Source organism: Ranitomeya variabilis, chromosome 6 (genome assembly GCF_051348905.1).
Source record: "Ranitomeya variabilis isolate aRanVar5 chromosome 6, aRanVar5.hap1, whole genome shotgun sequence".
Taxonomy (NCBI): Eukaryota; Metazoa; Chordata; class Amphibia; order Anura; family Dendrobatidae; genus Ranitomeya; species Ranitomeya variabilis.
This window is the reverse complement of record NC_135237.1, coordinates 5,873,326-5,895,196: the sequence shown is the minus strand read 5'-3', so window position 1 is coordinate 5,895,196 and position 21,871 is coordinate 5,873,326. Positions and strand designations below refer to the sequence as shown.

Below are 21,871 nucleotides of genomic sequence, written 5' to 3'. Positions count from 1 at the left end.
CTCGGATTGCTTTACGAGGAACCCAATCTTGAAGTTCAGGCAGAAAAAGCCTTGCTGGCTATTTCTCAGGGCCAGGATGAAGCTGAAGTGTATTGCCAAAAATTTCGGAAATGGTCCGTGCTTACTCAGTGGAATGAGTGTGCTCTGGCCGCAAATTTCAGAAATGGCCTTTCTGAAGCCATTAAGAATGTGATGGTGGGTTTCCCCATTCCTACAAGTCTGAATGATTCCATGGCGCTGGCTATTCAAATTGACCGGCGTTTGCGGGAGCGCAAAACTGCTAATCCTCTGGTGGTGTTATCTGAACAAACACCTGATTTAATGCAATGTGATAGAATTCAGACTAGAAATGAGCGGAAAAATCATAGATGTCAGAATGGGTTGTGTTTTTACTGTGGTGATTCTACACATGTTATATCAGCATGCTCTAAGCGCCTAACAAGGGTTGTTAGTCCTGTCGCCATTGGTAATTTGCAACCTAAATTTATTTTGTCTGTGACTTTAATTTGCTCATTGTCCTCCTACCCTGTTATGGCGTTTGTGGATTCAGGTGCTGCCCTGAGTCTTATGGATCTGTCATTTGCCAAGCGCTGTGGTTTTGTTCTTGAACCGTTGGTAAATCCTATTCCTCTTAGAGGTATTGATGCTACGCCATTGGCGGAAAATAAACCGCAGTTTTGGACACAGGTAACCATGTGCATGACTCCTGAACATCGGGAGGTGATACGTTTTCTTGTCCTGCATAAAATGCATGATTTGGTCGTTTTGGGTCTGCCATGGTTACAGACCCATAATCCAGTCTTGGACTGGAGGGCAATGTCTGTGTCAAGTTGGGGCTGTCAGGGAATTCATGCTGATTCCCCGCCGGTGTCTATTGCTTCCTCTACTCCTTCGGAAGTTCCTGAGTATTTGTCTGATTATCAGGATGTATTCAGCGAGTCCAGGTCCAGTGCTCTGCCTCCTCATAGGGACTGTGACTGCGCCATAGATTTGATTCCAGGTAGTAAATTTCCTAAGGGAAGACTATTTAATCTGTCTGTACCTGAGCATGCCGCAATGCGTTCGTATATCAAGGAGTCTCTGGAGAAGGGGCATATCCGTCCATCCTCTTCCCCTCTTGGTGCGGGATTCTTTTTTGTGGCCAAGAAGGACGGATCTTTGAGACCTTGTATTGACTATCGGCTTCTGAATAAAATCACTGTTAAATTTCAGTATCCTTTGCCTCTATTGTCGGACTTGTTTGCCCGGATTAAAGGTGCCAAGTGGTTCACCAAGATAGATCTTCGTGGTGCGTACAACCTTGTGCGCATTAAGCAAGGAGATGAATGGAAAACTGCATTTAATACGCCCGAAGGTCATTTTGAGTACTTGGTGATGCCTTTTGGGCTCTCTAATGCTCCCTCAGTGTTTCAGTCCTTTATGCATGATATTTTCCGGAAGTATCTGGATAAATTTATGATTGTTTAACTGGATGATATTCTGGTTTTCTCTGAAGATTGGGACTCACATGTGGAGCAGGTCAGGATGGTGTTTCAGGTTTTGCGTGAGAATGCTTTGTTTGTTAAGGGCTCAAAGTGTCTCTTTGGAGTACAGAAGGTTCCCTTTTTGGGGTTTATTTTTTCCCCTTCTGCTGTGGAGATGGACCCAGTCAAGGTCCGAGCTATTCATGATTGGACTCAACCCACGTCAGTTAAGAGTCTTCAGAAGTTCTTGGGTTTTGCTAACTTCTACCGTCGTTTTATCGCTAATTTTTCTAGCGTTGTTAAACCTTTGACGGATATGACCAAGAAAGGTTCTGATGTTGCTAACTGGGCTCCTGCAGCCGTGGAGGCGTTCCAAGAGTTGAAGCGCCGGTTTACTTCGGCGCCTGTTTTGTGCCAGCCTGATGTCTCACTTCCCTTTCAGGTCGAAGTGGATGCTTCTGAGATTGGGGCAGGGGCCGTTTTGTTGCAGAGAGGCCCTGGTTGCTCGGTAATGAGACCATGTGCTTTCTTCTCTAGGAAGTTTTCGCCTGCTGAGCGGAATTATGATGTTGGCAATCGGGAGTTGCTGGCCATGAAGTGGGCATTTGAGGAGTGGCGTCATTGGCTCGAGGGTGCTAAGCATCGTGTGGTGGTCTTGACTGATCACAAAAATCTGATGTATCTCGAGTCTGCTAAACGCCTGAATCCTAGACAGGCCCGCTGGTCATTGTTTTTCTCCCGTTTTGACTTTGTGGTCTCGTATTTACCAGGTTCAAAGAATGTGAAGGCTGATGCTCTTTCAAGGAGCTTTGTGCCTGACTCTCCTGGAGTCGCAGAACCAGTTGGTATTCTTAAAGAGGGAGTTATCTTGTCGGCTATTTCTCCTGATTTGCGACGTGTGTTGCAGAGATTTCAGGCTGGTAGACCTGACTCTTGTCCACCTGACAGACTGTTTGTTCCTGATAAGTGGACCAGCAGAGTCATTTCCGAGGTTCATTCCTCGGTGTTGGCAGGGCATCCGGGAATTTTTGGCACCAGAGATCTGGTGGCTAGGTCCTTTTGGTGGCCTTCCTTGTCACGGGATGTGCAGTCATTTGTGCAGTCCTGTGGGACTTGTGCTCGAGCTAAGCCTTGCTGTTCTCGTGCCAGCGGGTTGCTCTTGCCCTTGCCTGTCCCGAAGAGGCCTTGGACACACATTTCCATGGATTTCATTTCAGATCTTCCGGTGTCTCAGGGCATGTCTGTCATCTGGGTGGTATGTGATCGCTTTTCTAAAATGGTCCATTTGGTGCCTTTGCCTAAGCTGCCTTCCTCTTCCGATCTGGTTCCTGTGTTCTTTCAGAATGTGGTTCGTTTACACAGCATTCCTGAGAATATTGTGTCTGACAGAGGATCCCAGTTTGTTTCCAGGTTTTGGCGATCCTTTTGTGCTAGGATGGGCATTGATTTGTCGTTTTCGTCTGCCTTTCAACCTCAGACTAATGGACAAATGGAGCGAACTAATCAGACTCTGGAGGCTTATTTGAGGTGTTTTGTTTCGGCAGATCAGGATGATTGGGTGACCTTCTTGCCGTTGGCTGAGTTTGCCCTTAATAATCGGGCTAGTTCCGCTACTTTGGTTTCGCCATTTTTCTGCAACTCTGGTTTCCATCCTCGTTTTTCCTCGGGACATGTGGAGCCTTCTGACTGTCCTGGTGTAGATTCTGTGGTGGATAGGTTGCAGCAGATCTGGAATCATGTGGTGGACAACTTAAAGTTGTCACAGGAGAAGGCTCAGCGTTTTGCCAACCGCCGCCGCGGTGTGGGTCCCCGACTTCGTGTTGGGGATTTGGTATGGCTGTCTTCTCGATTTGTTCCTATGAAGGTCTCCTCTCCTAAATTTAAGCCTCGCTTCATCGGTCCTTACAAGATATTGGAAATCCTTAATCCGGTGTCCTTTCGCTTGGATCTTCCGGTGTCGTTTGCCATTCACAACGTGTTCCATAGGTCTTTGTTGCGGCGGTACGTTGTACCTGTGGTTCCTTCTGTTGAGCCTCCTGCTCCGGTGTTGGTTGAGGGCGAGTTGGAGTACGTGGTGGAGAAGATCTTGGATTCTCGTCTCTCCAGACGGAGGCTTCAGTATCTGGTCAAGTGGAAGGGCTATGGTCAGGAGGATAATTCCTGGGTGGTTGCTTCTGATGTGCATGCGGCCGATTTAGTTCGTGCCTTTCACGCTGCTCATCCTGATCGCCCTGGTGGTCTTGGTGAGGGTTCGGTGACCCCTCCTTAAGGGGGGGGGGGGTACTGTTGTGAATTAGACTTTTTGGCTCCCTCTTGTGGTTACTAGTGATATGACTCTGGGATTGTCTTTCCTCAGTTTGGCACCCACCTGGGTCGTTAGTCCAGGGGTGTTGCTATATAAACTTCCTGGATCCTTAGTCCAGTGCCTGGCATCGTTGTAATCAGATCCTTTCTGTTTGCTCCTGTCTGCTGGTCCTGGTTCGTGCAAAATTAAGCTAAGTCTTGCTTCTTTGTTTTTTGGTTATTTGCTTGCTCTTATTTTTGTCCAGCTTGTACTAAATGTGATTCCTGACTTTGCTGGAAGCTCTAGGGGGCTGGTGTTCTCCCCCCGGGCCGTTAGACGGTTCGGGGGTTCTTGAATATCCAGCGTGGATATTTTGATAGGGTTTTTGCTGACCATATAAGTCATCTTACTATATTCTGCTATTAGCTAGTGGGCCTCTCTTTGCTAAATACCTAGCTCATTCTTACGTTTGTCTTTTCCTCTTACCTCACCGTTATTATTTGTTGGGGGCTTGTATCCAACTTTTGGGGTCTTTTCTCTGGAGGCAAGAAAGGTCTTTCTTTTCCCTTCTAGGGTTAGTTAGTTCTCCGGCTGGCGCGAGACGTCTAGAACCAACGTAGGCACGTTCCCCGGCTGCTGCTATTTGTGGTGCTAGGATTAGATATACACTCACCGGCCACTTTATTAGGTACACCATGCTAGTAACGGGTTGGACCCCCTTTTGCCTTCAGAACTGCCTCAATTCTTCGTGGCATAGATTCAACAAGGTGCTGGAAGCATTCCTCAGAGATTTTGGTCCATATTGACATGATGGCATCACACAGTTGCCGCAGATTTGTCAGCTGCACATCCCAAAGATGCTCCATACAAGGCAGGATGGATCCATGCTTTCATGTTGTTTACGCCAAATTCTGACCCTACCATCCGAATGTCGCAGCAGAAATCGAGACTCATCAGACCAAGCAACGTTTTTCCAATCTTCTACTGTCCAATTTCGATTAGCTTGTACAAATTGTAGCTTCAGTTTCCTGTTCTTAGCTGAAAGGAGTGGTACCCGGTGTGGTCTTCTGCTGCTGTAGCCCATCTGCCTCAAAGTTCGACGCACTGTGCGTTCAGAGATGCTCTTAGGCCTACCTTGGTTGTAACGGGTGGCGATTTGAGTCACTGTTGCCTTTCTATCAGCTCGAACCAGTCTGCCCATTCTCCTCTGACCTCTGGCATCAACAAGGCATTTCCGCCCACAGAACTGCCGCTCACTGGATTTTTTTTCTTTTTCGGACCATTCTCTGTAAACCCTAGAGATGGTTGTGCGTGAAAATCCCAGTAGATCAGCAGTTTCTGAAATACTCAGACCAGCCCTTCTGGCACCAACAACCATGCCACGTTCAAAGGCACTCAAATCACCTTTCTTCCCCATACTGATGCTCGGTTTGAACTGCAGGAGATTGTCTTGACCATGTCTACATGCCTAAATGCACTGAGTTGCCGCCATGTGATTGGCTGATTAGAAATTAAGTGTTAACAAGAAGTTGGACAGGTGTACCTAATAAAGTGGCCAGTGAGTGTATGGTCAGCTCAGTTACCACTGCCCTATGAGCTGGTTTTTTGTGTTTGCAGACTTAGAAATTATTTCTGAGACCCTCTGCCATTGGGGTCATAACAGCTTTGTTTTTGTATCAGCGAATGCAGTGGGGGAGAAAGGGGGGTCGAATCTGCAGCATTTGTCTGTGCCATGGTACCTTCTAGAACTAAACTCACAATATGGCATTTTTACATTATCGTGACACCTCCCCCTTTTGGACCATGCTATGGAGGCAGAACCTCAGGGTACTCCTCCATGTGCACCTCAGCAGGTTGGCCCCTGCGGGACAGCCCATCTGCATTGCCATGCTCCCTGCCCGTTTTGTGTTTGACTGTAAAGTCGTACTGCTGGAGGGCAAGGCTACAGCGTAGCAACCTTCTGCTGGTTCCACACATGGCTTGTAGTCAGCGCAGAGGGTTGTGGTCAGTCCCCACAGTGAAGGTGCGACCATATAGAGCTGCAAACATAGCAGGGCCCAGACTATGGCCAGGCACTCCTTCTCAATGGTGGAATAGGCCACTTCCCTCAGCAGAAGCTTCCGTCTCAGGTAAAACACGGGGTGCTCTTGGTTCCCCGAGTCGACCTGGCTGAGCACAGCACCGAGGCCAAACTCGCTGGCGTCGGTCTGCACCAAGAACGGTCGATTGCTGTCGACTGCTTTCAACACAGGGGTGTTGCACAGTGCCGTTTTCAACGCCTGGAAGGCCCCCTCACAGCCGTCGGTCCAGTTGACTATTTGGGGTAGCTTCTTCCTGGTAAGGTCTGTCAAGGGCTTTGCCAGGCTACTATAGTTCTGTACAAAGTGCCTATAGTACCCTGCAGTGCCAAGGAAGGACATCACCTGTTTCTTGGTCCTGGGGGTGGGCCAGTATGCGATCGATTACACTTTTCCAGGCTCTGGCCTAATGGATTTCCCACCTACCCGGTGCCCCAGGTAGTGGACCTCTCTCATGCCCTTCTGGCACTTTCCCAGCTTGATGGTCACACCGGCTTGGTGAATTCACCTGAGCACCTCCTCAAGATGCTGCAGGTGTTCATCCCAGGAGGAACTGAAGATAGCAATGTCATCCAACTATGCCACCGCGTACTTCTCCAGTCCCTGAAGCAGGTGGTTGACCATCTGCTGGAAAGTGGCAGGGGCATTCTTCATGCCGAAGGGCATGACCGTGGACTCATACTGTCCAAAGGGTGTGATAAAGGCAGACTTCTCCTGCGCCTCGGGGCTCAGGGCAATCTGCCAGATCCAATATGGTCAGATATTTTGCGCCAGCTAACTGCTCAAGCAGTTCCTCGATGTGCGGCATTGTGTGCGCGTCAGAGGCTGTGATGGCATTGAGCCCCCTGAAGTCCATGCAGAACCAGGTGATCCGATCCTTCTTTGGCACAAGAACTACAGGTGAGGCCCATGCACTCTTTGACCGTTGAATCACCCCCAGCTGTAACATCTCATCGATCTCCTGGCGCATAACCTGGTGCACCTCGTTGGAGATCCGATAGGGTGTTCGCCGAAGTGGGGCATGATTCCCGGTGTCCACCTCGTGGACCACTAACTCAGTCCTTCCAGGTCGGTTCGAGAACACGACCCGGAAGGGTTCCAGCGTGATCCGCAACTGTGACCGCTGGGGTTCGGTTAACAAGGCGCTTACCTCTACGTCCTCGATGGACCCACCGGCCTTGGCTTGGGCCAGCATTTCCAGGTGGGGGTTTTCCTCCCCGTCTTCGGGCAGGCTGCAGCCTGGTAGGACGCAGGCTTCACATTTGTGATGAGCCTTCATCATATTGACATGAAAGGCCTTTCACCTACCCCGAGCGTGGTCAAGCGTGACCACGTAGGTGACTGAGTTGAGCTGTTGGTGGACGACGTACGGGCCTGCCCAGGATGCCTGAAGCTTAACCTTTGGTACAGGGACCAGCACCCACACCTTTTGACCCACCTGGTAGGTCCGCTCCCGGGCGTTCGGGCCATACCAGTGCTTATGATCAGCCTGAGCCTGCGTCATGTTGTCATGCACCAACTGCGTCAAGGTCTGCATTTTGTCACGGAAGCGCATGACATACTCCACTATGGACACTCCAAAAGGGTTCAGCTCCTCTTCCCAGGATTCCCTTATCAACCCAAGGGGTCCCCGTACTCGCCTGGCATACAGAAGATCGAAAGGGGAGAACCCCGTCGAGGCCTATGGAACCTCTCAGTAAGCAAATAAGCAAATAGCAGGTATGGGAGGTACCGCTCCCAGTCACGTCCATGGGTCTCAACCAGCATGCGGAGCATCTGTTTGAGGGTACAGTTGAAGCGCTCACACAAGCCATTGGTCTGTGGGTGATATGCACTCGATACCAGACGCTTCACCTGCATTTTCTTATAGAGAGAATCCATTAGACGAGACATGAGTTGGGTCCCTTGATCGGTAAGCATCTCCCTGGGAAATCCTACCCATGCAAAGATGGCCAACAGTGCATCCGCCACCTTATCTGCCCTAGTTGACAGAGCCACTGCCTCTATGTACCGGGTAGCGTAGTCTACCCCATTGAGGACGTATTGCTTTCCAGAGCTGCTGGGGACGGCCAGCGGGCCCACAATGTCCACCACGATCCTCTGGAAAGGCTGCTCTATCACTGGCAAAGGGATCAGGGGAGCCTTAAGAGCAGGCCCCGCCTCCCCACTCTTTGGCAGGTGATACAAGAGCGGCAGTGGTTTGTCACATCTGTCCCCATCTTGAGCGAATAGAAGTGTTGAGACAGCCGGGCCTTAGTTTTGCTGATCCCCAAGTGTCCAATGACCGGGATCTCATGGGCAATCCGCAACAACTCACCCCTGAATTGGTACGGGATGACCAGCTGTCTTTCCCTCAACCATTCCTTTTGTGATTTTCCCGGTACTGTCTCCCGGTACAACCTCCCTCGTTCCCAGAACGCCCTCTCATTATCAGCCACGGAGGTGGGCGTCTCGGCGAGGTGTCTCAAATTCTCCAGGCTCGCATCTGAGTGCAGAACGGCCTGGAACTCCTGGCTATGTGAAGACAGAAGCAACGTCAGGGTCCCTTCCCCACAGGAACCTTCTGGGACCTGCTCTGGGTCCATCTCTGGTTCAGTCACGCCTGTGACTGAGGAGGGTCCAGAAGGCAGAACGTTATCTGCGTTCCAGGCACTCTGACTATGGGTGACAGCAGCTACATAGGCGGTCTCCTCGGGGATTTCCACAGACCCATCAGCCAGCGCTGGTATGGATACTATCTCCCAATCCACCCCCAACATCCCAGGAGCAGTGCTACTTATCGGGCAGTTACCTTCCTCTTTGGCACTGGTCAGTTGCACGGCATCACCTTCCTCACAGTTTACATGCATCTCCCCATTTACCTTAGCTCCATCGCTTGCTCCTGATAGGGGTTCCTGAGCCATCCCACCCCGCGGAGTGACGTGGCTGAGCACTCCTGCACCTGTGAACACATCATCCTTAGGACATAAATGGTTAGCAGGTAAAACATGCACATTTTCATCATCAGCATCATCAGTATTACCCTCGCCATTTTCAGAAAAATCATTATCAAGTACATCATTAACCGGTAAAGCATTGTCAGGTAACACATGCAATTTCCCATCGCTATCATCAGCATTCGATCGGGGAGGGGAGTCAGGGACATAATATGCAACCCTCCTCCCCAAGTCAGTCCAGTTGTGAATTCTGTTCTTGGGCTCCCTCCGTTGGTTATCAGTGGTAGCGCTGCTGTCTGTCCTTCACAGCAGTTATCAGGTGTGTTCACTCTGGACTGGGCTATTTAGTCTTCACCCTTTAGTGAGTGCCAGTTGTCAATTGTATCTGGAGGATTCACATCTCTTCATGGTCTCTCTTGCTTCCTGGTCTTTTCACCAAGATAAGTCCTGCTTGTTTTGCAGCCCACATTTTGTGGGCTTATTGTTTAGTGCATTTCATGTTTTTTCTTGTCCAGCTTAATCTATGTAAGGATTTATGCAGTCAAGCTGGTATCTCTGGAGAGGCAGATATACCCTTCATGTCTTTAGTTAGATGTGAAGTTTTTGTATTTTCTGTGGTGGATATTTCATAGTATTTTAATACTGACCGCATAGTACTCTGTCCTATCTTTCCTATCCAGCTAGATTGGCCTCCTTTGCTAAATTCTGTTTTCAGCCTGTGTATGTTTTTTCCTCTCCTCTCACAGTCAATATTTGTGGGGGGCTGCCTATCCTTTGGGAATTTTCTCTGAGGCTAGATAGCCTTCCCTTTTCTATCTATAGGGTTAATTAGTTCTCCGGCTGTGTCGAGGTGTCTAGGATCAGTAGGTACATCCCACGGCTACTTCTAGTTGCGGTGTTAAGTCCAGGGTCTGCGGTCAGTACAGTTACCACATTCTCCAGAGTACGTCTCATGCCGTTCCTAGGCCACCAGATCATAACACAGTCCCCAATAAAACATCAGTGGGCAAATTATCGGACAGCCCCACTTCCTTCACCCCGCTCCCGGCACCCCAATCTATATACACCCGGGCCATTGGCAGGGGACAACAGATGCCCCCAATCCCGGTGACGGGGTGTATGGCAGAGCAAGAAGGGACAACAGGCCAAGGGATGATTCAACAGATTTATTATCAGGAACGCTGGAACAACACATGCAGGTAGATCTACAGAGTCCACAATTAGTCCAACGGAACAGATTCGGGGGCACCTCCCGATAATCCTTGTGCCAGCTAACAAAGCAATAGTCCACACGAGTCCAAGGGATCCCAAAACAATCCCACGAACGACGAGATATGTCCTCAGCTCAGGTCTCGCCCCGTTCGCTTCCGCAGTCACAGATGGACGTGGGGTCTTGCCTCAGCTAAGAATCCCCACTCCTTCTCCTTTAAGGATCAACTCACATCTGATCTCAAACATAAGAATGGATTGTCTGAGCTCCTGGGATCCGCCCATGAGGGGGGGTAGGGGTCACACCTTCTATTCAATGGTTGGGTCCACCAGAAGATTCTAGACTGGTCGGCTCCGCTTAGTCTATCTAGTATGTACATTTGACTAGCCACCTGCTGTGAGGAAGAATGGCTATTCTTCACTAGTGGTGTTGACAAAGCTTAATTACATTATAGCTTAGGGCTGCAAGTATTGGGGGAAGGAGACATATTGTTACAGGTGAACTCCCAGCACAAGAAAATACATAAATTACAGCTAATAGAAACCAGAGAACAGTTACATACATGAAATGGCATATTATTCAAATACAGGACAGGGCAAAAGTACATATCATGACAATCCCTTCCCCTCCCAATTTGTGTACGTACTAGGGACCTCTACAGGTCGCTGGTTAAGTACACACAGGCAGAGCATAACTTACATGTGGCTTCATGCAGCCACGAATTGGCATCGTAGCTCTCCCACAGCATTGCCCAGTAGAACATCTGCAGGCAGACCAGCCATCACCCCAACCACACATCGCCTGACCCCAAAACCAAAGTTCAGATCCACAGTGGCTGTGGGAATAGTCCTCCATTGTCCACCAGCCAGTTTAATGACAATCCCAGGTCCTATATGAATTGCCTCAAGCCGAACCACTCGGGGATCAGCCAGTGTGAGGAAAGCCCCTGAGTCACAAAATCCAATAAGTCTCTGTCCATCCAGCACAACCTCCTGCAAGTGCTTGCCTCGATGAGCAGAAGTCGTCATAGCTGCAGGTCGCACACCATAAACTCCTAGTGGTGCAACATGGGTGGGTGAGGCACTAGGCCAGTCCTCACGTAGTGGTGACACGTCTTCCTTCATGGCACTTGGCTGTACATAATTAATAATACGACTGGGTACAGGATCAATCCTCATTTGAACAGCTGGGCAGGAGGCTTGCAGATGCCCCGGCTGCCCACATCGATAGCATCTGTGCTGGGTCTCACTCCATCCAAGGCGTCCTCTTGGGTGAGAGGTAAGGGAACCTGGAGGCCGGCTCCCACCTGAAGGTGCTGTAGGGGTTTGAGGACGACTCCTCCATGGGCTGGCTGGGCATGAGGCCTGCAGATGCCCTGGATGCCCACAACCATAACACCTGCGCTCTGCTACTTCCTCTCCTCGTCGTATTTCAGAAAACGCAGTAGAAGCAACTGGAGGCACATTTACACAGGTATCAGCATGAGGTGGTGGCTTAGAGGAACGGGGAACAATGGGAACAGAAGAACTAGGGGCCACCGGTGTTGTGGAGCTGGTAGGCCTCTCTCGATCCTCTAACAGAACCCTCCACTGAGGCTTGATGGTGAGAGCCTCATCAGCGAGATATGCAGCTTCTTCCACTGTCGCTGGTCTCCTCTAATGCACCCATTCCCTGATCTCAACGGGGCACTGGGCAAACAATTGTTCTCTTAGGATAACCTGGAGAAAGGTGTTCCAGGTTAAGGCCTCCTCTGCCTCCAGCCAGCGATGACATATTTGTTTGAGTCTATGAGCATATATCTTAAAAGACACTTCCCCATCACAGGCTAAAGTACGGAACTGAGTCCTGTAAGTGTCTGGCGTCACAGCATAATGTTCTAGAATAGTCTGTTTAATCTCCGCATACTCACGGTTCCCCCAAGGGTCCATAGCTCTATAGGCTTCGGCAGCTCCACCCTCTAAGAGCCCCACAAGATGTCGGACTCGCTCCCTTTCCGGGACTTCCATTAATCGACACTGATGCTCAAAGTCCTGGAAGAAGCCCTCAATGTTGCCTGCAGCCTCATTAAAGGGCTTGAAGTCTTTGCGGGACACTCTGGGGAGTTCCCTCATGGTGGGTGCTGGGGTTACAGTCTGGAGCTTCTAGCTGCTTCCAAAGCGATCTGCCTCTCCAGCAATGCCATCTCCTGAGCTCTGTCCTCGGCTCTGTGAATGGCCTCCCTCTCCTCCACTCTGTGAATGGCCTCCCTCTCCCTCTCCTGAGCTCTGTGAATGGCCTCTCTCTTATCGTCCTCCTTTCCCAGCAATACCAACTCCTCCTCGTACCACACAACCCACTGACTTTTTTGGGTATTTACCGCCGGCTGCAGTCTTTCCTCCATTTGCTGCGAGGATCCTTCCTCAGCGTCATCTTGCAGGCGAACTCCTTCCAAAGCCTCAATTAGCTGCTCCTTGGAGAGTCCTTTAAAACGGACTCCTACTTCACGGGCCTTTGATTGTAGGCTCCCCAAATTCCAGTTCTTGTACTCTGCGGTGCTGGTTCCCGATGTTGGGCCATTGTCCTCCATTCCTTCTGCTCTGATCCCGCTGCTTGCCGCCAGTTTGTGACCGGGTGTACGGCAGAGCAAGAAGGGACAACAGGCCAAGGGATGATTCAACAGATTTATTATCAGGAACGCTGAAACAACACATGCAGGGAGATCTACAGAGTCCACAATTAGTCCAACGGAACAGATTCGGGGGCACCTCCCGATAATCCTTGTGCCAGCTAACAAAGCAATAGTCCACACGAGTCCAAGGGATCCCAAAACAATCCCACGAACGACGAGATATGTCCTCAGCTCAAGTCTCGCCCCGTTCGCTTCCGCAGTCACAGATGGACGTGGGGTCTTGCCTCAGCTAAGAATCCCCACTCCTTCTCCTTTAATGATCAACTCACATCTGATCGCAAAAATAAGAATGGATTGTCTGAGCTCCTGGGATCCGCCCATGAGGGGGGGTAGGGGTCACACCTTCTATTCAATGGTTGGGTCCACCAGAAGATTCTAGACTGGTCGGCTCCGCTTAGTCTATCTAGTATGTACATTTGACTAGCCACCTGCTGTGAGGAAGAATGGCTATTCTGCACTAGTGGTGTTGACAAAGCTTAATTACATTATAGCTTAGGGCTGCAAGTATTGGGGGAAGGAGACATATTGTTACAGGTGAACTCCCAGCACAAGAAAATACATAAATTACAGCTAATAGAAACCAGAGAACAGTTACATACATCAAATGGCATATTATTCAAATACAGGACAGGGCAAAAGTACATATCATGACAATAATCTCTTCAGGGGCCACCAGTTCAGATCGGATGAGGGTTCGTTCAGCCCCGGTGTCCTTGAGGCCTGTAGCGACATGGCCCCCTACGGTGACATGCTGCATGTTGTCACACACCCTCCCAACCACCAAATGAACTGCTGCATTAGGCCCTGGGGCCTTGGCTGGGGGGTTCTTCTGCTTCTCTGGACAGTGGGTGCTAATATGACCAGTCCGCTTGCAGAAAAAACACTGGCGAAGGTCGGTGGTAGGTCTGGTGCTGTTGGCAATGGGGACAGGGCCTCTGATGAGTTGGTTGGCAGGGGTACTGGCATTGGTTGCAAGCTTACCCCCTCTCCAGCTGGCAGTGACTGGCTTCCGCACTTCCGATTTACGGTTGGCCTCATAGGCGTCAGCAATCTGCGCTGCTTTAGTCACGTCTTTGGGCTCTCTGTCCATCACGAACTGTCGCACCTCAGCTGGGCAAAGATGTAAGAACTGGTCTTTGATCATCAGGTCCCGCAGCCGTGCAAAGGTGGTTACTGACAGTCTTTGGATCCACTGGTCAAAGTGGGTCCCAAGTCCATGCACCACATCGCCGTAGCTGTCGTGTGGGCCATGTTGGAGGTTACGGAATTTTCTACTGTAAACCTCAGGTGTAAGCTGGTACTTTGTAATCAGGGTCTGTTTGATGGCCTCATAGTCACCATCTTGATCTTGAGGGAGAGCAGCAAATGCCTACAGAACCTTGCCTCTTAACCCTGGGGTCAGTTATCGGGTCCATTCATCATTTGGCAGCCAATACTGTCTGCAGGCCTTCTCAAAGGCCCTCAAAAAGTGTCCAAGTTCCTGTCTTTTTCCGTCACAGGAAAGTGCTTTGGCCAGGGTTTAGGGGTCTGAGCGCTGTTGGGCTCACCGCTGGACTGGGACAACCTCAGCCCCTGGAGTCGGGCTAACTCCATTTGGTGCACCCGCTCCTCTTGCTGCTCGGCTTTCTCCGCCTCCCGCTCGGCTCTTTCTGCCTCCCGTTCGGCTCTCTCATGGTATTGCTGGATCAACTGCAGACGTCATCACAGACGTCGGCGGGGAGTTGTTCCAAGGCCACCAGCAGGTTGAGGTCCAATCCGCCCTTGTTGCAAGTAGGGCTGGCATTCAGTGGTTGGAACTCTGCTGCAGCACCATTTCTGCTTGTGCTGGCTTCTGTGGACACTGGGCTCTGAGACTGGGCTTGATCTGCTTCAAATTGCACCAGTTCCGTGACCAATTGAGCCTTAGTTTTGCCGTGGGGGTCCAGGCCGTGGTACGTGCATACCCCAACAAGAGTGTCCTTCTTCTGCTGGGTGTACCAGGCTTCTTTTGCAGCCATCATTGACAAATAAAACATAGGATAGAAAAACAAAGAGAAAGGGAGGGGGTAATCGCAAGTACCCGCAATTGACTCAGGACTAGTAAACACTGAGCTTGTTCTCCAAAACTTTTTTGTGTCAAGTTCTCCCAAGAACTGTGCAAGTTTTTATTAAGAGGAATGATTTCTCAAACCAGATCACTAATGCTCTATGATCCCACCGCTCTGCCACCAATATGTCAGGAATCCCACCGTATGTCAGGGATCCCACCAATAATATGTTCACGGGAGGATACCTTTATCATCCCCACCACTCACACCAATTTGTCATGAACCGGGGTTGTTTGGTTGCCCCTGGTTCTTTCTGAAGGGCATTTGTCTATATCCCACTTCCCTGTTCCGGTTTGGAACCTGCAGGTCTCTGGTGCCCCCCCTTACCCTTAGGTCAGTCAGGGTACTGCACCTAGGATTAGTCGCCAGAAAGACTGCCTTACTTTATACTGGCTAATGGGCACACTGCAGTGAGGGCGATATAACTGCTCCCACTCAGGCTGGAACAATAATTACACTGGTCAACAGCATTTTTGGTGCCAAAGATATTTCATCGAATTTAGGGTATTTTTGGGGTGCTGATTCTGAATATGTCATCAGTTTTGCCAGATTGGCTCAAGTTTTTGAGATTTTTGGTATCTTATTTATAGCACTTGTTGGTAAATGCGAAGCATCATCTCATTAATTTCTTTGGATTAGTACTTGAACTGAGCAGTTCTCAATATAGTTTTGTGTTAATTAGTGTTCTAAAAGTTTGTTCATAGCTTGATTTTTGCACTAACTTTATGTTGTTGTCTGTTTTCCAGTGAAAAGCATGAACTCATCAAGAAGAAGTTGTCTTAACGATCCAGACTCATTCTGTTACATTTGTGGTGAATACACACTGCCAAAACATAGAAGAAACATAACAGACTTCGTAAAAAAAGTGTATTTTGCCTATTTTGGGGTTATGCTTGGGGACCAAGACAAGTTTTGGGCACCACACATAGTGTTCAAAGCATGTATCGAATTATTACGAAAATGGAGCAAAGGACAAAGAAAAAGCTTCAAATTTGGTGTTCCAATGGTGTGGAGAGAGCCAAAAAATCATCATGATGACTGTTATTTATGGTAAACACAGGTACAGGCACATCTTCACAATGAGGGACAGGCCTTCTTGCAGATTCCATGTTACTCCCATTTTCGTTTCTTATGCTTATTGAATCCTTGCACTTGCACTGCACAGAAATAACAGTCATCATGATGATTTTTTGGCTCTCTCCACACCATTGGAACACCAAATTTGAAGCTTTTTCTTTGTCCTTTGCTCCATTTTCGTAATAATTCGATACATGCTTTGCACACTATGTGTGGTGCCCAAAACTTGTCTTGGTCCCCAAGCATAACCCCAAAATAGGCAAAATACACTTTTTTTACGAAGTCTGTTATGTTTCTTCTATGTTTTGGCAGTGTGTATTCACCACAAATGTAACAGAATGAGTCTGGATCGTTAAGACAACTTCTTCTTGATGAGTTCATGCTTTTCACTGGAAAACAGACAACAACATAAAGTTAGTGCAAAAATCAAGCTATGAACAAACTTTTAGAACACTAATTAACACAAAACTATATTGAGAACTGCTCAGTTCAAGTACTAATCCAAAGAAATTAATGAGATGATGCGTCGCATTTACCAACAAGTGCTATAAATAAGATACCAAAAATGTCAAAAACTTGAGCCAATCTGGCAAAACTGATAGCATATTCAGAATCAGCACCCCAAAAATACCCCAAATTCATTAAAATATTTTGGACACCAGAAAAAATTTTTTTTTTTGTTGACCTGTGTTATCAATGCCGCCGGTCGCTACAAATGGCCATGTCTCCTGGTGGGCCCCTGCATGTGATGGGGCCCGAGGCAACCGGCCCCTCTGCCCCCCAGTAGTTACACTACTGATGGATATGTTTGTAGCAAGCCAGGATTGGGACCCGCTGGTCACCTGGCTCCATGGAAATGTTCAGAGAATCCAGGTTGGGACCCTCGGATCAACTGGCCTTGTACCTCAATGGACTGTCATCTTCCTAAGCTTGTCATTACCTTCTCTCTGTGTATGTGCCATTGGTGGGGTAGGCGACCCTAGAAAAGGAAGCCAGGTTGTGACCCTCCGTTCAACTGGCAATAAAGTATTACCACATGTTTTTGCTCTTACCCTGTGTTGTCTGAGTAGCGTTATGCTCACGTTAAAAGGAGAGTGGGTGTTCAGTGGGACAATCCCTGGTCCATGCGGTTCTGGCTAGCGGACATGGGTGCCTGCCGACCCCCGTGTCTCCACATAGGCATAAAGAGATGTCACCTTGATCCACTCCCGCCTGGACTACTGCTATGCTCTATTAATTGGACTCCCCCTTACTTGACTTTCCCTTCTCCAGTCTATCCTTAATGCAGCAGCCAGGGTCGTCCATTTAGCTAATCGGTATTCAGACGTGTCCGCTCTTCGCCAGTCAATACACTGGCTGCCCATTCATTATAGAATCCAATTCAAAGTACTTGTTCTCACCCACAAAGCTCTTCACAGTGCAGCATCCCTTTATACCTCCTCCTTCATTTCTGTCTATCGGCCTAACCGACTTCTGCGCTCTGCAAATGACTTTCGACTAACCTCTGCACTAATCCGTACCTCCCACTCCCGACTCCAAGACTTCTCCCGTGCTGCGCCAATCCTATGGAATGCTCTACCTCAAGATATTAGGACCATCCACAATTTGCAGAGTTTTAGACGCTCCCTCAAAACACATCCGTTCAGAGCGGCCTATCACGTTCCCTAATCAAAGTCATTTAATGTTTGTGTGTAGCCCATTCACTATCTCCATCTATCCCCCACTCCCTGAAGATGGCTGGACCATCATTGTAAATACATCATTGTAAACACACACCTGTACCTGTATCTGCGGCGCCCCCACGCATAAGGGAAATGGGGTACTCGGTACCGGGTCCTTCTCAGTTCAGGGGATGTCACGGTGGCCCGACCCGGTCCGTGGCCCTTTGAGGGGCGCCCACTTAAAGGTTGAAGTTTGTCTAGTGTTCGTGACGCCACCTGTGGTGTTCGGTCAGGGTGACCGACGCTGCTAGGGGTCCGCTGGGGTGATGAAGTGGCAGCTAGGTGGTATACCTTCCCACAGGTGAAGTATGTTCCCAGGGCTTCCCAGATGTATAAGTGGTAATGGTGGACGATGTAAGGCGCAATAAATAACGAGGACACGAAACGAGGACACAAAAGTTGCAGTCTCTTTACCTTTTACTGAAGACTTCAGCGTCCACAGTCCAGAGTACCATTCACAGGGCAGGCAAAGTCCGGCCGGTCCGAAGGCACATCCAGAGTTCTCTTAGGCTACGTTCACATTTGCGTTGTGCGCCGCAGCGTCGGCGCCGCAGCGCACAACGCAAACAAAAACGCGGCAAAACGCACGCTAAAACGCTGCGTTTTGCGCCGCATGCGTCGTTTTTGCCCGCAAGTTGGACGCAAAAAAAATGCAACTTGAAGCGTTTCTTGCGTCCAACGCTTGCGGCCATGCGGCGCAAAACGCAGCACAACGCATGTCCATGCGCCCCCATGTTAAGTATAGGGGCGCATGACGCATGCGGCGCCGCTGCGGCGCCCGACGCTGCGGCGCTGACCGCAAATGTGAACGTAGCCTAAACCAGGTGGAAATCAGTAGCCTTCCTACTAGCGCCTGTGTGTTGTAGTACCTCCCTGCTGAGCACCACGGGATAGTCCTCACAACTTTCGTGGATGTTTCTGATGTTCTCTCTCTCTGTCCCCCAGATGGTATGGATAGGACAAACCCGTATGACTGGGATGGCCTGAGGCTTGTTTATAGGGACCCGAGAGACGCCCCGACCCCACAATTTGCCACCGTGTCTTCTTAGGTATTTAGGTCGGGCAGCCAACTTGGAATTGACTGTCCTGCCGGTCTCTGAATGCGTAGAGTCAATTACTCCCTCGGTGTTCCGGCCACCGGCTCCGCGCCTCAGAAGGAGGCAGCCTTTACAGGGCAGAATTCCTCCCGGTGATTTCTCTTTGTGCTGTGACTTCGTTTCTCACTCTCTATAATACACTTCTCTTCGTGTCCTTTCTTTGGATACTGCCGCACGTGGGGCAGGCGCAGCTCCGTGTCTTTCTGTCTCGCCAGGCCTCTGTCAGGATGTCACCCCTGTCAGGGACCTCTCTGTCTGCAGCTCAGATGTTCCTCCTTTCCCCCTGTCTGCCTGACAGGTGTTGCCTGGGCAAAGCCCAGCCAGCATCTCCCTAACTTTCTATCCAAACCACCAGTTTTACCCTTCTGTGAGGAGTGCCCTACTAGATAGGAGCATGGCTCCCCCTGGTGGATTGGAGTGTGAAGTGTGGTGTATGGTTTGTGATACCTGGAAAGATGGACTCCTTTAGTGCCATCAGACGTAATACCACTCCTCCTGGTGGAAGAATGACATTACTGCAACGACCAGGACTCTGGGGCGCTGCACTTCTCCCCCACCTCATTGTAGATTGTAAGCTCTCATGGGCAGGGGCGGCTTATTGTGCTTTATTTATTGTATTGTTAACGTTGTTACTTATGACTGTTGTGTTTGAAACTGTTAAACTGTACAGCGCTGCGGAATATGTTGGCGCTATACAAATAAAGATTATTATTATATTATTAGATGTCCAGCTGTACAGATTTGTATCTACATACCAGTACAATGTACCTTAAAGAGACTGGTCCTCCATACTCCCCAATCCACCACTGTGTGCGTATTTTTACGTTAAGGGAGAATTGCACCGATTATGCTAATGATACTCGGATAAAGCTGTCAGAATTTGATTGTAATCTGAATGTAATCCAATTCTCTCGCATGAGGTGCAGAGAAGATGGAGAGCCTAATCACTCCATTCTCTGTGTCCGCAGATGATGGACTGTGATGACTTCCGGGTGCAGTGCGATGTGTCACACGCAGCCATAGACTTTTACACCCCGAATATCGAGGCCCCCGCAGCACACGGTCATTGTATTCTCATGCGGGATCACAGATCTGCACGGGCCCAGAGTATAAGAGTGGGCTGACAGCGATCCGATAAACCATCAGCACTCGGCCATGTTATACACCAGTGTGAACGAGCACTGACACCCTGCCTAACAAGCCCTTCGCACAGTATACGGCGTTTCTCAGCTGACTGTTTCCCATTACAGGTGGAGTCTGGAGCGTCCTCCGCTGTCGGGATGATGAGATTTACGCTGCTGCTGGTTCTGTGGGTGAAGGTGATGTCCTGCAGCGGGTGAGTGTGGATATTGGATGTGTGATGGGGATGACACTGCAGCCCGGGATACTGACTTGTCCAGATTCACGAGTGGCGATAATGATTCATGATTGCAGCATCTAATAATCCAGTGCAATAATATATGTAGACTGTAACCGCTGTGTATGTATCATGCGGAATAAACGTGGTATACCACACTCTCTTTAGTCAATGCTGTGAGATGGTGTCCTCGCTACACGTTACCCTGAGGGGTGTGCGTAGTCCGACAGGCAGCTAAAGCCATCTACTGCAGCCCAATAAGAAGACTGGACCCTGACGTCTGTTATCAGTAGATACATTCAGTGGTACGAGGAGCGATGAAATAACGCGGTATCACTACATGTGTACAGGTCACAGATATACATGTAGCCCTGCCTGTGCCTGACTCCGCATCTGTCTACCCGCTGCATTTCTCCTGCTAATCCCGTTCCTGGCCCGTCCTGATTCCCTGCCCTTAGAAGCTTAGGTCAGCTGCTTCTGCCCGAGGTCTGTCCTGGAGTAGCACCTGGCATTCACCTGGGTCTAACCACACCATCAGGGGCTCTAGGGAAGAACCAGGCGTTCGCTGAGTTACACCCCTCCAGACTCTCCCTGGACCGTGGCACAGTGGTCCCACAACCACGTGCGTAACACTCAATAGTTTTGCAGTCCAGATTTGAAGAAATCCCTAATTCTTTGGCTGCACCAACAAAGTTATTACCTCTGTCTGAACATATGTGTTTGATGTGACCTAGGATTGCAATAAATCATCTGAGAGTATTGATGAAACTCGCAGTGTCTAGGGACTCAATAACGTCTATGTGGACAGCCCTCTTAGACATGCCGGTGAATATTACTGACCAACGTTTACTATTGGCTTGACCACTTCATGTATGTCATGTAACAGCTGACCAAGGTCCAAACACATCAAGACCGACGCTGGTAAAGGGAGGGTCCGTGCTGAGTGTGTCCACTGGTAGGTCAATGAGTCAAACGGAGCTTGCGACAGGTGATATATTTAGCAATGACACTGCTGATGAGTTTCTTTGTGAATGGTTTTCCATGGGGTTTGACTAGATTGTGATTGTGATTAAATTAGCGACACAACACTTTTCAGGAACCATGAGAGGGAATTTCTCCATAAACTACATTTTGACATCTTTAAGTCGGCCCCCACCTCTCAGCAGGTCACTGTTGTCGATAAATGGTTCTAGTTTTTTCAACCCGCTGCTTACTGGTTTTGAGGCTTTGTTCATAAGGCATTGGATTTCTCTGAAGGAGGCTTCTTTTTTGAACAGTAAAGATAATGTGGTTTTCAGAAGAATCCAAGTCTGAGGTAGCAGAAGTATTTTTACAATGATGTCAGCTTTTACAAACGTCTATGTCACGAGTTCTCTAAACGAGCGAGCATTGTGGCACAAGCAGGTGATAGCTTGGATAAGTGACTTCCAACTTGAGAACCTGTCAAATCTGTGGGATTCCAGTTGGATATCAGAGGTTGCTGTATGAAGTGTAGACACCTGAGGATGGATTTCAGCATCTGAGTCACCTTCTACTAGTTCAAAGGTTTTCGGGAATTGTTCTTCACTATGTGACAGTTTTGGTCCTGAGAGCCATGTTGTGCTTTCTAGCCGACTTGCATTACCCGCTCTAGTAGCGTGATCTGCCGGATTCGGGTCTGTGGATACGTAGTGCCACTGCTTTGGGTGGACGGATCTTCTAATTTGAAGCACCCTGTTATTAGCATAGACATAGAGTTGCCTAGTTTCATTGTGGACATAACCTAGGATGACTTTACTGTCTGTGTAGAACTCTCAATGTCTATTTCAGATGTAATGGATTCAGCTAACTCGACAGGTAATCCTGCAGCACAAGGCTCCAATCTGGCTATAGTGTGCTCTAGGAGCGGTGCAA

The 21,871-nt window shown here is 49.2% G+C and overlaps 1 protein-coding gene across 1 annotated transcript in view; it reads left to right on the top strand.

Annotated features, from left to right (window-relative positions):
• Positions 1-21,871, top strand: part of LOC143782169 (SCO-spondin-like) — a 557,899-nt gene that overhangs the window by 13,865 nt on the left and 522,163 nt on the right. Inside the window, exon 2 of the mRNA XM_077269323.1 lies at positions 19,872-19,957. Within this exon, the coding sequence (XP_077125438.1) occupies positions 19,902-19,957 (56 nt within the window). The 5' untranslated portion in view covers positions 19,872-19,901. The remainder of the gene's footprint in view (positions 1-19,871; positions 19,958-21,871) is intronic.